General features: G+C 36.3%; 1 protein-coding gene across 5 annotated transcripts in view; it reads right to left on the bottom strand.

The window, feature by feature from the left end:
* MAGI3 (membrane associated guanylate kinase, WW and PDZ domain containing 3) overlaps window positions 1-18111 on the bottom strand; it is a 255499-nt gene that overhangs the window by 53585 nt on the left and 183803 nt on the right. For 3 of the 5 annotated variants that reach the window (XM_049880031.1, XM_049880037.1, XM_049880036.1), the window contains exons 5-7: window positions 16883-17060; window positions 13657-13736; window positions 1934-1991 (exon numbers count right to left, since the gene is read on the bottom strand). In XM_049880031.1, the coding sequence (XP_049735988.1) occupies window positions 1934-1991; window positions 13657-13736; window positions 16883-17060 (316 nt within the window). The remainder of the gene's footprint in view (window positions 1-1933; window positions 1992-13656; window positions 13737-16882; window positions 17061-18111) is intronic. The other 2 variants (XM_049880035.1, XM_049880038.1) reach the window with 1 other exon arrangement.

Here is an 18111-nt window from a genome sequence, read left to right on the forward strand (position 1 = left end):
GGTGTATATTTTGACTTTGACACTGAAGTACCTTGAGGCATTTAACACAATACAATCAAGATACTATTTCTAAATACATAAGCATTCTTATGGATGGTCTGCCATTACATTTTGGAAGAATTTTATTTTAAAAAATAAGTTAATCCATTTTAGAATTGCTTCCTCTAAAATAATTACTCACAAAGAAAAACTGCCATTGCAGTTGGTTTTACTACTACAAGGCTCCTGCCAAGAGCAATCATTGCGCCATCTGGTTTGACAAACTAAGAGCGCCAAAGAGTAGCCATTCATGTAACAGCTTTTTATCTCTATCAGTAAACTCACTGCAGAAACTACGGTCGAGATTCGAAACCTAACTAATCTGGGAATCAAGCCACACTCCACAGCTCAGCTGACTCCATACTAATGTGCATCTTGAGTATAGCCTGCTCTTCTTAATTTACTACATCACCCTCCCATAAAATGAGCTGGCTCTGGGAGCAGTCATACCAAATCATGTTGCCGCTGCTGCTGTTGCTTCTAACACAGGCTATTCTGCGTGACTTCCCTGACAACTGGGAGCAGGTCACTTTAGGATGTGCCCTAAGCTTGCTTCATTATTGTATTCTTGCTTACTGGGAACCAGAGCGTTTAGCCCAAGATTTTATAACAGGCAAATGACTGTCACCTCTTGACCATGTATTCAAATTCACTTGGAATGGATAATAAGAGAACAAGAATCATTATCTCAGAAAAGTTCACCAGCGTCAATGGCAAATGATAGTTGATGGAAGCCTGGTTTAAAGAGACTAAATAAACTACTAGGGGAAAGAAAAAAATCCCACAACCACAAAACCTTTTGGATTGGCCTTCAAATATTTTTCTGATTTGAAAAATGATTGTTTGTCCCTTTATTTTAACTAAGCGAGGTTTTTTTTTTTTTTTTTAAAGAGCTGCTATATACTTTTACATCATGGTATCGGGAAGATATCAAAAAACACAATGGAAATAAAAATTAGCATAGGCTTTCAAAGGGCCCATATATTGAAAACGTTAAGTTATATACCTAAGGTTACACTAATTGAGTTTGTTTCCTTAGGGTACAAGTAAGATTCTTAGATGTCATTCCAAAATTCTCTCTAATCACAGTGACTCAAGTAACAAGCTACACGTTAGAATAGACTAGAGTTACAATAACAATCAGAGTTTAGGGATGATTACCAGGAAATGGCACTGCTTTAATGCAAACAAGTGCTGCGAAATTAATAAGCAACTATAAAACTGTAAGATTCTTCTGCTTTCTACTTTTCCAGGTAATAAAATATCTTGCCTCTGCTACCTAAGCAACAGGTTCAGACTCTTAGTTTTCAGGAAATGGTAGTGTTTCTGATGCAGATATTTGCCTGAGGCCCACAGCCGGAGGTAAAAATTCTACCTATAGCACATGAAAAGAAAGTAATCCCAGTGGTCATAACAATATAGCAATTAGACACATGAAGAAAAAGAAAAGAAAAACTAGATGTTGACTTTAGCTTTACATTTAATCGTATACTTTAAAACTTCAGATTATTATGGTACAATGCCCTTAAAGTCCTTTCATTGCTTTTAGAACCATACCGTTTCAATGTTGGAAGTGACCTTAACAGTTGATCTAGTCCAGTGCTCTCAATTCACAGTTTTTCATCTATGACTTTCCTCTTCAAAGGCTGTAGTACTAATGATAGCAACTCCAGCTATAAATCATCTGGGCAACTTCCCTCTAGCACTCAATATTTACTTCAAAGACAATTTCTAGGGAGCCCAGGGTCAGTGAAGTAAATGCTCACTGCCCCTACCTTCTCATTCCTCTAATTGAAAAAGGTGAAAGCTTGACTGCAGAAGCATGAAGTACTCCCTGAAGGTGTGAGCTGAAAGGAAACATTTGAGAGAAAAGTAACCGTGGTAACAAACTTACTCAACATAGTATGTTCCATACTGAGGATCCTCTATTTTCTCCCAGCCATAAGGAAGTTCTGTAAATAGACAATAGGATTGAGTGAAATACCACATTCAAAACAGACAGAAGATAATTAATCACTGGGTACATTTAAACGTTTTTTATTTCATTATACTAATGTTTGGGAGACAAAAGATGATGGCTTATTTTTAAAGAACAAATGCAGTTTAAGCCTGAATGATGACTTCTTCAACAGCCATTGAGTATCCCAGTAAGTGATTGGGAGACCAGAACAAAAGGCGACATTAAACTCCATGGTCTTTATCTGAATCACAAGTCATAAAAAAATACTAACTAATTAAAAAGCCATATTCTTTCACTTAAAAAGCTTGATAAAGTTGAAATAAGACATGCTTACCCTGTAGTCAAATACCAGAAGCAGCTGCTTGTTAAAATTTTCACTATTATACATATACATGTCAATTATTCCTATTACATTCTGAACCACTTCTCCCCCATGGAAAGTTCAGCCTTGGGTTTATGATGTTTCAAGCGGGCAATCCAGATTTGCTTAAAACCTAAGAAAGTATCTGTTTTCCCTTGTATCACTTTGACCTGAGTATCTGAAGGAGAATTTAAGCAACTACCAAACCAAACCCATTGCCATTGAGTCTATTTGGTCATAGCAACCCTATAGGACAGAGTAGAATTGCCCCATAGAGTTTCCAAGGAGCAGCTGGTGGATTCAAACTGTCGACCTTCCGGTCAGCAGCAGAGCTCTTAACCACTGTGCAACGAGTGCTCCAGTGCCTTGTGTAGGTAATATTTGTGAAGAGTAACAAAGAAATGTGTTACATAGGATTATTAAATACTGTTTATTCCAAGTAACTTACCAATAAAAATATAAGCAGAAAAACTGAAGGTAGTTGAATTTCTAATAGTTAAAAAAAAACAAAAAAACCTAGTTTTTCCAAAGTGAGCTGACCCTGCCAAGAAATACCCTTTTCCCTCTCATTTTGCCTGCCCTCCTTGTAAAGCTGAGGTTTCTGAAGAACCATTTAACATATTAGTTAGACACAGATTAATCTGACAGGAATACTCCCAGCAAGTGGTTCTAATGCTACCATTTATTTTACGAGCCCAGCAAGAAAGAATTCTTTAAAAACCCACAGTTGTACGCTATGAAGTCCCACACTTATATTTTCAATTTTCTTTTACTGTTTTTCTGCTATGCTGAAATACACACAAACACATACACGCATGCACGCACACACATACACACACACACACACATATACACACAAATGAAGTATGCTGGACTGAAAACAGCCTTAGAAAATATCAAAAGCCACTACTTAATTTAGCCTCAGCTATCAACTTTGTGATGCATCAATCTGCTAAGTAAAAATCCCATTATAATGAACCTAACAAACTAAACAAGCTGTTTTGCTCTAATAAAAATTGTTATTCCACATTAAGAATAAAAAGAGAGAATAAATGACCAGGATCTTGATGAAAAGCTCTCAATCTTGCCCTGCCCCCCTTTCACTGCAACATATTTTTCTGCCTATATATGTTGACTGGTGGTTTCAGAGCTTGGTGAGTTTTTGTGATTTTCCTTTGAAAGACCTAGATGGAATGTTTAAGGTGGAAAAGACTAGAAAAGCAACTACTATGTGGAAACAGAACAAAACAACTAAGAACTGAGACATACTTCAGTTCATTTTGTTCCTCTGCACCTAGAATGCAAACAATTGACAATTAAATAGGTACAATATTTTATGATCAAGCACTGTTACATGGATAAGAGTGTGTGTGGAATGATATGAGTAAAGATGCACTATAACAATATTATCAAAGCATTATCATTATGGGTCTTCATAAAAGACGTATTTTTAATAGAAATTTTCTTGAAATAGCATAGGAACTGAATGGTGCTGAGTAAGACTGAGTTCAACAAGTGCACCACAACTGGATTCATACTTTGTCTTTAGAAATGTTTGGAGAATTGAAGGAACTATAGAAATATCTGAAAAATTCCATTTTATATCTGAAAAATTCACTAAAATGGATGTATCAATACTTAATAAGGATAAAAGATCAACATATTTCAGTGTTAACTTGGACACTGATTCAGCATTCTAGTTAGCAATCAGCAATAACAGATAAGTACAGGAAAAGAAACAAATAACGTAATATCTTCTGGGTTGCTTTTGGTAACCACTTTAAACTCTCACCACTGACACTACTAGTCAATTTTTTGCAGGGGAGATTAATGCAGATAGACAAAATGGTTTTATTTGCCTATTTAAAATGAAGGCAATAAAAGCAAGACTAAGACATCCAGCAATTTTATATGCCTTCCAGTGGATTGATTTCCTTCCTTTCTTCCCTTCCTCCCCCTGTCTTTCAAATGCAGAAAACAACAATCAAAAGCACAACACTGATATTGACCTCAGAAAGTTCGTAGTCTAGACAGGAAGACAGAAAAGATAACCAGCATAAGGAAGATCAACATGAGTTTGGGGAGAGTGCAGAGCAACGGCACCAGTTGGTTGGTGAGAGCAGCTCTCCAGAAAGCTTTCTAAGGTGCTGCTTGAGCTAGACTTAAAGGATGAATTCAGACTGGGCAGAGAAAGAGGGTGTTCATTCCAGATAGGTGAAAGGGTACATGCAAAGACACTGAGGTGTTAAGAATGCCTAGCATTTTCAGTAATTACAAATAACGTGGTGTGGCTAGAGTGAAAGTTGGATGCAGAAGAGTCCTATAAAAACCAAAAAACCAAACCCAGTGCCGTCGAGCCGATTCTGACTCATAGCGACCCTATAGGACAGAGTAGAACTGCCCCATAGAGTTCCCAAGGAGCGCCTGATGGATCCAAACTGCCGACCCTTGGGTTAGTGGCCGTAGCACTTAACCACTACGCCACCAGGGTTTCTGAGAGTCCTATAAGCAAACACCAAGTCACAACATGCCTGGAACACCTTAAGGAGTCTGATCTTTATTTGATGCTGTTAGGACTGATTAAGCAGGACTGTGACATGATTAAATTTTTATTTCAGAAAAATCATGTGAAGTAGCTAATTAAGGATGAAATAGATGGAGTAAGAGTGATAAAAAAGGACAAATAAGAAAACCACTTGTAAATCCAGGTAAGAAATTATGAAGGGTGGAACTGAGACACTGGTAGTAAGAATGAAGAGAAAGAATGGATAATATAGACAAGGAAGTAGAAGTAATAGATTTGATGAGAACATGAAGTTTGAGGGAGGAAAAGAGAGGAAAGACCAAGATGATTCCAGGTTTCTGGCTCTTCTGGCACAAAAATGATACATTATCAAATATATATTGAATACCTATTATGAACAATATCATTAAGATCACACACAAGCAAAATTTTGCTGAAGATAATTCAAAAACAGTGGTACCAGTATATTGACATGGAAGTTCCAGAAATTCAAGCCAGATTCAGAAGAGGACGTGGAATGAAGTAATTCATTGCTGATGTCAGATGGATCTTAGCTGAAAGCACAGACTATCAGAAAGATGTTTACCTGTGTTTTAGTGACTATGCAAAGACATCTAACTGTGTGGATCATAACAAATTATGGATAACATTGTGAAGAATGGAAATTCCAGAACACTTAATTGTGCTCATGCAGAACCTGTACATAGACCAAGAGGCAGCTGTTCGAACAGACCAAGGGGATACTGAGTGGTTTAAAATCAGAAAAGGTTTACATCAGGGTTGTATCCTTTCACCAAACTTATTCAATCTGTATGCTGAGCAAATAGTCTGAGAAACTGGACTATATGAAGAAGAATGTGGCATCAGGATTGGAGTACGACTCACTAACAACCTGTGATACACAGATAACACAATCTTGCTTGCTGAAAGCCAAGTGAACTTGAAGTACTTATTGATGAAGATCAAAGACTACAGATTTCGGTATGGATTACACCTCAGGATAAAGAAAATAAAAATCCTCACAATGGACCAATACGCAACACCATGATAAACAGAGAAAAAATTGAAGTTGTCAAGGATTTCATTTCACTTGGATCCACAATCCATGCCCATGGATGTAACAGTCAAGAAATCAAATGATGTATTGCATTGGGCAAATCTGCTGCAAAAGACCTCTTTAAAGTGTTTCTCTGAGGACTAACGTACACCTGACCCAGCTCATGGTATTTTTCAGTCATCCCATCTGCATATGAAAGCTGGATAATGAATAAGAATTGAGGCCTTTGAATTATGTGGCTGGCGAAGAATATTGAATATACCATGGACTGCCAGAAGAACAAATTTGTCTTGGAAGACGTACAGCCAGAATGCTCCTTAGAAGTGAGGATGGTGAGACTTCGTCTCACATACTTTGGACATGTTATCAGGAGGGACCAGTACCTGGAGGAGGACATCATGCTTGATAGAGTGGAGGATCAGTGAAAAAGAGGAAGACCCTCAACAAGATGGATTAATACAGTGGCTGCAACAATGGCCTCAAACGGAGCAACAACTGGGAGGGTGGTGCAGGACTGAGTTGTGTGTTTCCTTCTGTTATTGTGCATAGGGCTACTATGAGTCTGAACTGACTCAATGGCACCCAACAATAACAACAACCTACTTTGAAAATGACAGTGGGAATAGAAAAGAGAAATTAATTTGAATTTAGAGGAATTTAGAAGACAAATAATATGTGTGAAGTGCCTAGTATAGTGCCTAGGACCAATAGGCAGTCAATAAATGTCAGTTTTTTAAAAAATTGGAATTGATAGAACCTGGTAGTTAGCTGCATTGAAGAGGTGAGGATGAGGAAAATGTTGAGGATGATAACCAGTGTTTGGATCAAGCAACTGGGAGAATGTGACGTCCTATGTTGTGGGCAGGAAGGGAAGGTATACAGAAGACTTACCTCAGTATGCAATGAGGAACATCCTGGGAGAGAGCGCTAATAAGTTCTTGGGAATATGAATTTGGTATTCAAAAGAGAAATGTGGGAAGACAGACGATGAGGACTTGGGAGACATTAACATAGTTAAATTCACAACGGTGATGAAATGACCTCAAAAAATTGTGAATAGAAGAATGCAGAAAAGTAACCTTAGGAGCACTAACATTTAAAAAGCAAATGAGGAAAGTGAGAACAACCAGAAAGAGTGGCGTCAAAGAAGACTGAATAGGAGTGCATTGTCAATGCTACCAAATGCTACAAAGCCTTCAGGACTAAACATAAGGGGTAAAAAAGATCCCACTGGATTCAGCAATCAGGAGGTCATTGGTGACCTTATGAAAAGCAGTTTCCCTGGAAAGGTAGGGACAAAAGTCATTGCAATGAAAAGCAAAAATAAGAGCCTTTAGAAGAGCTGACTTTTTGTTTTGAAAACTGGTTGTGAAAAAGACAGAGGGAGAATTATGGGGGGCACAAGAAAATTTGTTTACTTCTGAGATAGCAAAGACCTAACCATCTTTTTCCTTCGTTAGAAACGAAAGCATTCCCCCCCAAAATTCAAAAGGCAAAACTAGTTCTGGCATATCAAGCAGCCGGTTAGTTCTAAACCCTATGAATTTATCCTTTCTTTCTTCTCCTCAAACTAGGATTTTTCTTATTTAAATGTAGGAATTACAGTTGCTTTCTTATTGTGGAGCTGTATTCAGCTGATAATTTTCTTTTATCATTTTTAAAGCTCCAAATGACATCAACATTGAATGCATTTTAAAACTGTCTTCAGTAAAAATTTAATCTTTCTTTCACCATAGGAGAAATGGGGTAGGTTGAGAGGAAAAATGGATTCTTGATATATTTTTAAGATATCTATTTAACTGAAACACTAATTATCTTATTTAAACAGCAGATAAATATGTACATCAATTAAACTATCAGATACAGTGTAAAGACACAGCTAGGTTCTGAATGTCAAAAGACTACGGAGGAAAGGGCAAGTTTTAGAAACTATAAGGTCTTTCTAGAAGATCTTAAATGTTCAGCAAACAATATATTAAATTATAAAAACCTACATTTAAAATATTATTATTATTATTAGCCCCTTTTGAGCATCTACTCTGTGCAAAGCACCATGGACGATGCCAATGTAAGGTGGATATTGTCTATCCTGAAAATAGCCTACAGGGCTGGGGGTGAGGGCAGAGGAAAAAGGGCACAGTAAAAGTGGTAAAGGTTCATTGAGCATAAAACCAATAGGCTCAAGTTTTCAAATGGTGGGCTTCCCATCACATAAGTAGAGGTGATATCAGAAAGACATACCCAGCTCTTATATTAAAAGGTTTTGAACATTATTATAATAATGCCTTAAGACATAATCAGAATGACTATATAATGTATCACCCATTTTTTAGAGTAAAAAGGGACACTATTAATAATTATGCTGGAATAATGAATAAGTTGAGTTAGTCCTAGGAAAATCAAGACATATGATCACTGTATGGTCAATTTTATGTGTCAATTTGGCCAGGCTATGGTGCCCTATTGTTTGGTCAAATACTAGTCTAGATGCTGTTATGAAGTGGTTAACCTGTTGTTGTGGAATCAATTCTAAATCATAGCAAACCATGTGTGTCAGAGTAGAACTGTGCTCTACAGAGTTTTCAGTGGCTGATTTTTCAGAAGTAGACCATCAGGCCTTTCTTCTAAGGTGCCTCTGGGTGGACTTGAACCTCCAACCTTTTGATTGGAAGCCACAAACATTAACCATTTTCACCATCCAGGGACTCCTTTGAAGTAGTTCCATGTAATTAAGTCAGTTGGACTTAAGTAAAGCAGATTACTCTTCATAATGTGGATGAGCCTCATCCAATCAGTTGAAGGCCTTAAGAGTAAAAAGGGAGTTTTCCCTAGGGAGTAGTCTGCCTTCAGACTATAAACAGACAACTTGCCAGAGCTCATCCAGTCTTCCTGCTGCCTCATCTATGGATTTTTGGGACCCAAATTGACAAAACCCATAGCCAGTCACCTGACCTGCAGATTTTCAGTAAGGTATATGTGTTGCTGGTTTTGTTTCTCTAAGCCAGTCTTCCTAACGTAAAGAGCATTATGGGGAGACACCCACTCTCAGTTTCTCAAGTTTCCATAGAGGAGAAAGAATGGGAGAAATGTTTACAGCTTCTCTGAGCCCCCTTGCTTTCTCCCCCAAGGAAGAAATAATGTCCCATCTGACTGGTGAATTTTAGAGAATTAACTCAATATGCTTGGCTTAGGACCTCTTGGGTTCTCTGTTTTGGATCTGCCAGCCTGCCTGCAGAGAGGGTGCACTCTAGCCTGTTCTCTGCTATACTTGCCTCTTGGGAGGGGGCCTACAGCTCAACTGCTAAGCCAGAGATCGAGTGCTTATTTACCTGAAGAGGTAAAATACTAGCAAGCTCACATAGATGCAAAGTTAAAGTCATGTTCACTTATCATCTGGCATTCTGACCTTATCTGTCTGTCTCTTTTGTCTTATTTCTCTATTGACTCCAAACTAGTGAATGAAGACAGGCTTATTATTTATCAACTCCCCCCAAACATTATAAAGATTAAAAAAATATATCCAAGAAGGGTGACCAAAGTAATCTGGAGGATAGAGTAGCTTCCATTCATCCATTCTGCTTTCAAACACTTAAGTCTCTACTGAAGGGATATACAGATGAATAAGACAAAATCATAGCCCTTAAGGAATATGGCATCTAGTTCTACTGCAATATAATTAGTGCTCCAATAGAGATGGCCCCACGTGGTGTAATGGCTATTGCATATCTGTGCAACATGGTGTTGCAGAGATATGCAATAAGATACTACGGAGCACAGAGGTGAGAAAACTTAATTCAGAACTGGAAGAGAATGATAGTGGAGGCTACAAAGAAATCATACTTTAGATCTGAGTTTAGATGGAGAAGTAGATACAAACCAGGTGGACACAGGGAGTGAGACTGGTTCCAGGCAGAAGAAATGAACATATGACAAAGGCAAAGGTGTGAGGAAATATGTTAGATGTAGAGAAATGAAAATACTTTGAAAAAAAAAACAGAGTATGCTTCAATTATACAATATCTTCAGTATTTCACCAAGGAGTCTAGACTTTATTCTGCAGACAGCAGGGAGCCATTACAGGTATCTAAGCAAGGGAGAGTTACCAAGGAAGTTCTACTTTAGAGAGATTAACTTAGTGTCTGCAATGTTTTTTGATCATGCAGCTTCATGAGTAAAACATTTGAACATGTACCCCAAGTATATAAATATATACTTATTTGCAAATATACGTACTACTCTATGAATATGCAGGCAATAGAACATCCAACAAAATAGAAAACTTAAAAGGAGATGAAGGCTAAATAAACTATCACTGTTTTACCTTAATGTGGTTAAAAAAGCTCCTCTGAGGTATGTGAAAAGTGTCCACTCTGATATTTTCTCACTGTTACTTTGCGCGTGCCTAGTTACATTATCTTCAAGCTGCAATACCTTTTCAGAAATCTTTTTATGCCACATTTCTGTTGGCGTTAGTTTAAAAACTACACAACATAATGTATAAATGCACTTGACTGGCCACAAGTCAACCACAAAACTTCACAGGGCACTTGACAAAACAATAAGGGTACCACATCCATTCTTCCTTCAAAATACTCTGGATAGTGTATATGCCAATCTGCTACATAGAATGAGGAAGAATGTTAGTGCCAATATAGGTATTAAATAATAGCAAAGCTTAATTTCTTTTTAATAGTAATGTTATGAAAAATAAGTTCTAATATTTTCCTCCTGTATATTAATTGGTAACTATCATTTTGGAGACCACCAGCACAAAGGATATACTGCGGGTAGGGGAGGGGAGTAAACTCAAGGAGAAAAACCAAGCAAAATCTAAGTATGTGGTAATCAGAGGACTGGAGAGAAAAATATAATATAAAAGAAAAAGCACGGATAGATAGAAGATAGATGGTTAAATAAAAAAATAGCTTTGTGAAAAACAAATACAGCAAAATGTTAATTGTTATATCCTGATGCTAACCAAAAAGTCGGCAATTTGAATCCACCAGCCGCTCCTTGGAAACCCAATGGGGCAGTTCTACTCTGTCCTGTAGGGTTACTATGAGTCAAAATCGACTGGATGGCAATGGTTTTTTTCATGCTTTCATAAAACTACTCTTTTATCTTCCTTTGTGAAGTCTCTGTTCAAGTCCTTCGGCTATTTTTTTTTAAAACAACTTCATTGAGGTATAATTTACTTGCCATAAAATTCATCTGTTTTAAGTGTACCATTCATTGATTTTTAGTAATTTACTAGGCTGTGCAACCATCACAACAGTCCCATTTTAGAACATTTCTATCACCCCAATAAGACCCCTCCTGCTGTTTACAGCGAATCTCTGTTCCTATCCCCAGCCCCAGGCAACCACTAATCTCCCTTCTGTCTCTAGGGATTTGCCTATTCTGACATTTCATATAAATAGAATCATACAATATCTGATCTTTTGAGTCTTTTTTGTTTTCACTCAGCATAATGCTTTTGTGCTTCATTCGTGTTGTAACACGCATCAGCACTTCATTCCTTTTTATTGACAAATACTATTCCATTTATGGCTATACCACATTTTATTTATTTACTGAACATCTGGGCTGTTTGTACTTATTGGCTATTATGAATAGTGCTGTTATAAATATTTGCATGCCAGTCTTTGTGTGGACATATGATTTGATTCCTCTTGGGTAGATGTCTAGGAATATGGTATTACTGGGTCATATGGTACATTTATATTTAACTTCTTAAAAGTGTTTTGCATGTATCTATGCCGTTTTACATCCACTTTGGCAACATTGAAAGGTACCATTTTCTCCCCATCCTCACCAAAGATTATTATTTTTATCTGTCTTATATGATTACAGTCATTCTAATAGATGTGAAGTGGTATATCATTGTGGTTTTAATTTAGATTTCTGTATATGGTTGCTATGAGTCAGAACGGACTCAATGGTAGTTGCTTTCTTTTTTTTTTTTTTTGCTTGATGATTAATGATGTTGAGCATCTTTCATGTGCTCAGTGTCCACCTGTATATCTTCTCTGGTGAAATGTCTATTTAAATATTTTGCTCATTTTTTAATTGGGCTGTTTATCTTTTTATTATTGAGTTGTAACAGCTCTTTAAAGATTCTGGATACAAGTCAGATACATACTGCAAGCATTTTCCCAGTCTGTAGTTTTATCTATTCATTTTCTTAACGGTGTATTTTGATGAGCGGAAATTTAAAATTTTTATGACATCCAAATTATCTTTCTTTGTATATTGTTTCTATGGTTCATACTTTTTGTATTCTGTATAAGAAATCCTTGCCAATCCCAAAGTCCCGAAGATATTGTCCTATGTTTTCTTCTAAAAGCTTTTTTCTAGCTTTTATGCTTAAGTCTTTGATCTATCTCAAATAATTTTTTGTGTTTGCAGTGAGGTATAATTGAGGCTCATTTTTCCATACAAACATTCAGTTGCTCCAGTACCATTTGTTTCTTCACTGAATTGACTTGGAACTTTGTTTAAAAATCAACTGATCATATATGTGTACATCTATTTCGGAATGCTCTGTTCTGCTCCATTGATCTATCTGTCTATCCTTATACCAATACCACCTGTCTTGATTACTGCAGTTTTATAGCAAGGCCTATGTCCTCCAACTTTGTCCTTTTTAAAGATTGTTTGGTTGTATTTTCATATATATTTAAGAATCAGCTTGTCAATTTCTTCATAACAGCCAGTTAAGATTTTGATTGAGATTGTGTTGACTCTAGATATCAACTTAGGGAGAACGGACATATTAACAATATTGAGTCATCCAATCTGTGAACACAGTATATCTCTTCAAGTATTTTAGGTCTTTATTAATTTCTTTCAGTGATGTTTGTAGCTTTTAGTGTACATTTTCTAATAGATTTATTCCAAAATATGTGATTTTTTTAAGCTATTATAAATGGCTTCCATTTTCTAATTGTTTATTGCTAAAAACAATTCTTAATATTATAATCATGCTGAACAAAACAAAATAACTGTAAATCCTGCTTAGCAATTTTTTTAAATAGATTGCAACTCAATACAAGAATGATTATCTTGAACCTCATTCTAAGCCACTCATTTTTTTTACCGACATACATAATTTTTGATGAGTGACAAAAAACAAATATAAGTTTTTATTCATCTGTGCTATGTTGAAGAAGGCATAGCAAACAATTATTGGTGGGGTAAATTCTATACTTATTTGCAAGACTACAATAAAATAGAGCCTATAATATACAAGACAGACAAACATTATTATCTGATGGTCCTTGAGGATAACTTTTTCCACTAAGCAGCAAAAATTAGCTACAGATACTAGCGTACTAAATTAAATATATATTTTGAAGGTTCAACAGGCATAAGGCTACCTACCCCATGATTACCTAATTTATTAAAACATATGGAATTTTAAGTTTATGTTTAGAACATATGTTAAAGAATGGGTGAATTTATTTTTATTAAGATGGCTTTTAAACAAAGAATTTAATTATATAATACCCAGAAGGAGAGAAAGGAATCTCTCTTGTAAATTAGATGGAAAGACACAATTATCATAGTTAGTTGATTACGATATCTACCAACTGTTTATGTGCTTATGCACATTATGGTTTGTTTAGGGTTTTGAAAAAACTCATTATCTAAGCAAGAAAAGCAAAAAGGGATTAAGAGAATAAATATAGCATAGAAAGGTTTTGAATCCCTACCTCCATCTTCACAGTCTTCAGGGGCTTTGGCTTTCTTACAAAGACGGGGATCCAACCACGTTGTTGTCTTGGTATTGTGGCTATAGAATAAAGATCTCAATTAGAAACAGTAAAAAGTATTTCAAAAAAGAAAGCAAAGATTAAAAGTGACTAAAAGGTATGTGATGTGTGAACATTTGTCTCCTACGGGATCCACTTGTACACCTCAGATTCAATAATCCTATTGCTCTCAGCTTTTGTCATTTCAAAACTGCCATAAAGTATAATTAATGCTAGAGGCACGCATTTGAGAATGAAGACTCTAAAAGAAGGGATAAAACGCCAAATACAGAATAACAGACACTTATTTAAGCAGTCAAAAATGTTTCAAAGGGTGGGTACGTAGCCACATGCTGTGCATTATCGAGCACAAAAAGCTGCGTGAAAAACCTTGTTTGCTAGCTTGCTGGATTCCTTCATCTCTCCCTTAAAAAACAACAAAAAACAAAAACAAAAAATCTGTATTTATTGAGTGCCTACAATGTGTAAAGGAAGTCCCTGGGTGGTGCAAATGGTTAAACGCTCAACTACTAACTGAAAGATTGGTAGTTCAAACCACCCAGAGGCACCTGGGAAAACAGCCCTGGTGATCTGCTTCTGAAAGGTCACAGCTTTGCAAACCCCCGCTCTAAAACACGTGGGGTTGCCATGAATTGGAATCAACTCCACAGTAATTGTTTTGTTTTTCTATCATGTGTAGGGCCTGTGCTGGGGATTGGGGATATAGAGGTGAATAATCAGACACAGCCCCTGACCTCACAGAACATTATTTTAAAGAAGCCTCTTCAAAATAAAATAGAATAAAATAAAGAAGTTTTAAAGTGGCTGTTTTTGCAACATGCAAGTAAAACAACGGGCAGAGTTAAGCTCGTCTCTACAAAATAAAGTTTTCATCAGCACACACCATACATTTAACAGGAAAAAAAAAAAAAAAGGAAAAACAAACAATTAAGAATCCTGCATTTTATTTAAGCAGGACAAAGATGCTTTTAAGAGCAATTTCTGTTGAATTTAATTATAGGTCAGCTAGCTTCAGACAGGTCATCAAGCAGCAGATACTAACCCTAAAACAAAATTGTCACACTGATGAGAAGACAAGTAGTATTGGTTTAAGTATCTAAAGTACGAAGATATTAAAGAAAAAAAAAAGTCATGGAAGAAAACATTACCATAGCAGTGTGAGAATAACAATGTGAATAAATTATCTTTCCTTGCTGCCTTTAATATGAGATAAACTCACAAATCTCTACCTTGACCACTCAAAGGTAATGAAGCAAATGGCTTCAGGAAATTAATCATATCATCTATAGCTTTTCTAACCCCTGAACTATTTACAGAGGCATGCAGCCATTTCTTACACATTACCAGGTATGATAATAGTTGGTAGGCTATGGTGGAAATACTTTTTTGCAAGCTGAAAAACAGATAACCAATGTTGGAGAAGTTGAAATTCTTTCAAGGAAGTATGTGTTACCCATACTGTCAGGGATATAATCTTCCCAAACTAAAACCAGTTAAGTCAATTTTAGCAAAATGAAAGGGATCAGGACTCCAGAGCTGCCTAGGAGCAAGCAGATTTGTCAGAAAATAAAAACTCATGGAAATATCTTGATAAATCAAACTCAAAATCTCTACTTGAGGAAAGCTTAACTTTGGTTTCAGAGACTCAAAATTATATTCCTAAATTAGCAGATGTGGCCGATCCCCTAGGATTTTACCCAGTATCTCCCAAGGTAAGGAAATGTCCATAGGGACAATACTCAAAACTTAAGAGCTGAAGCCTATAAAAAAAAACTATAGACCTATGTTAATATTCTTTTCACGTTTTAATAACAGCAGAAACAGAGATCATACATATTAGCTGTAACAAACAAAACAGCTTTATCTAGCAGCAAATAATATTTAACTATAAGGACACTTCTTTCGTAGATTCATCTTCCCCTATAATTTACTAACTTATCCCTGTTTGCAGGGTGAAGTACTGTCAGATTCGGTGCCCCAGAATCTATTTATAAAGATAGTCTAGTCACTTCTACTGACTCATTTCACTTTGGGGTTTAGTTCTAAAGTCAGCATGAAAGTCAAAAGTCTAAACCACCCTTGAAAACCTCCATAAATTTTCCATAGAGTGGAACATACCTGATTTTGTCTGTTTTGTACAATCCTAGTCATTAATTTTATATAAATGTGTAATGTAATCAATAATGTGGCACACACGGTAAAAAGAACATCACATACACAAAACCATGTCTTTGAAATGCTAGAATCTCACATGGTACAGCAAGGTGCTCACTCTATAAGGAACATGTGGAACTGGGACCAGTTAAGGGAAGAGATTCAAGATTCCCACCCCTAGCTCGTTTCTGAGTATATGTTCTTTGAGTGTAGTGCCCAGCCCTCACTATTTTAATTATTCAGTTATTATATTCTGTAACTTAACTATACTAATATTCTACCTCTGAACAAATTAAGAATGAGAATTACAGCCACATAAGAATATAAAATTCTTCATAATGAAACTTCTGATAAATTGTCTTCATATTATTCTTCCCTGGTGCACACAATGTATAATTTTAGGTAGGTGTAAGACATGTGGTATTCAATATCTCTAAAAATAGTTTCTTAATAGTGCTTTCCCATAAAAATAGATTTATCTTTTTGTGAATTTATATTGTACCCATTTCTCTGAGGATCAGTGATATTTTCCCCCATATTATTTAACTATATTTACCGACTGAATATATCATAACTAAACTTTAGAACTGAAAATATTTAGCTCAGATAATAAATATCCTGCCCCCTCCTCCCACCCCTCCCACCCTGCAAATGATGGTAATTCTTGAAATGCTCCTTAGGCTGGACAATCTAACAAAAAGTTAGTGGAGGAAAAAAAAGCAAAGCAAAACATCTTTATTCTTTATATTTTTCATTATCAGTGAGAAACGTGATATAAAACCAGAGGTCAAATACACTATTCCTTTATCCAAGTCAAATAACAATGAAATGTCACTCAGAGAAATAATCAGACTAAGAATCAGCTCTAGCTTGTATGAAAAACATTTGTAAAGAAAGAAAAAGAAATGGAAGCCCTGTGAAACAGACACACGTCCAAAATGAGGTAAAAACAAATTCATGACAAGCCTCATGGTGAAGGGCCACATTAGAAGACACACAGACATCTGCTTACTCAATGAAGTAGATCATCCCTGTGTCAGTGTAGGCCATTTCCCAGTTTTTGGGCAGCGGTTCCAGGTTCTCATCTCTCATCATATAATTTCTAAAGTCCATGGAGCTATTGGTTTGGTTGTAACTTGGGACGGTCTTCATCCAGTCAGATGACTCAGAATGCCTCTCTCTGTTTTCTGCTGTTATTCAAAACAGAACAGCATGAAAAGTGGGTAAAGTTACACTCTTCTTTAAACAGCCCTCTTGCCTTCACCTCAAATAAAATGCCAAACATTTATTGCAAATGTTCTTGTTTATTATGAACATATTCTTCTATATTCTTTGAAATAAAAAACAAACATATTAAATTTTATTCATTCACTAAGTGGCATTAATCCCATGCAGCACCTCTAATACTAGTCTGGGAAGGAAGCAAAAAAGCACTAGATCAATTCAGCATATAATACCAACAACAGCAGCAGCACCAGCAGTGCTTCAACAGTCCTTTTTATGTCCCAGGCTCTATTTTAAGAACTTTACATTTATTAACTCGTATAATCCTCACAACAACCCTGTGAGGATATACACTTACTCCTCACTTATCGACTATCTCATTATCTAATATTTTGCTTTAGGACAATAGTAAATCTACTATCCAACTATTTTGTGCATTAATGACGTATGTCTGGCAGTAGAGAATGCCAAGGTGTGAGGTGAGAGTAACACTGGCTGTGATGGTTAAAGTTATGTGTCAACTTGGCTGGGCCATGATTCTCAGTGGTTTGGCAGTTATGTAATGATGTGATTTGGTACCTGTGTAATGAGGCAGTAATCTTCCATTTTGTGATCTGATGTGGTCATCCTCCATTTTGCATGATGTCGATTTTCTAATAACGACCTGGTCTTTGGAACCTAATCATTTCAGTAAGTGAGGTGCTGTTGTTGTTGTTGCTATTAGGTGCCATTGAGTCGGTTCCAATTCACAGTAACCCTATAGGATAGAGTAGAACTGCCCCATAGGGTTTCTAAGGAGCAGCTGGTGGATTTGAACTGCTAACCTGTTGGTTAGCAGGTGAGCTCTTAACCACTATGCCACCAGGGCTCCTAAATGAGGTGTGGGTATATTGTTTTTATTATCCTCATTTTATAGAAAGATAAGGCACAGGGAGGTTAACTTAGCTAAGATTACACAGCTAATACATTAGCAAAGCCAGGATTCAAATTTAAGTGGTTACGTCCTTATCTCCTATA

This window comes from Elephas maximus, chromosome 3 (genome assembly GCF_024166365.1).
Source record: "Elephas maximus indicus isolate mEleMax1 chromosome 3, mEleMax1 primary haplotype, whole genome shotgun sequence".
Lineage (NCBI taxonomy): Eukaryota > Metazoa > Chordata > Mammalia > Proboscidea > Elephantidae > Elephas > Elephas maximus.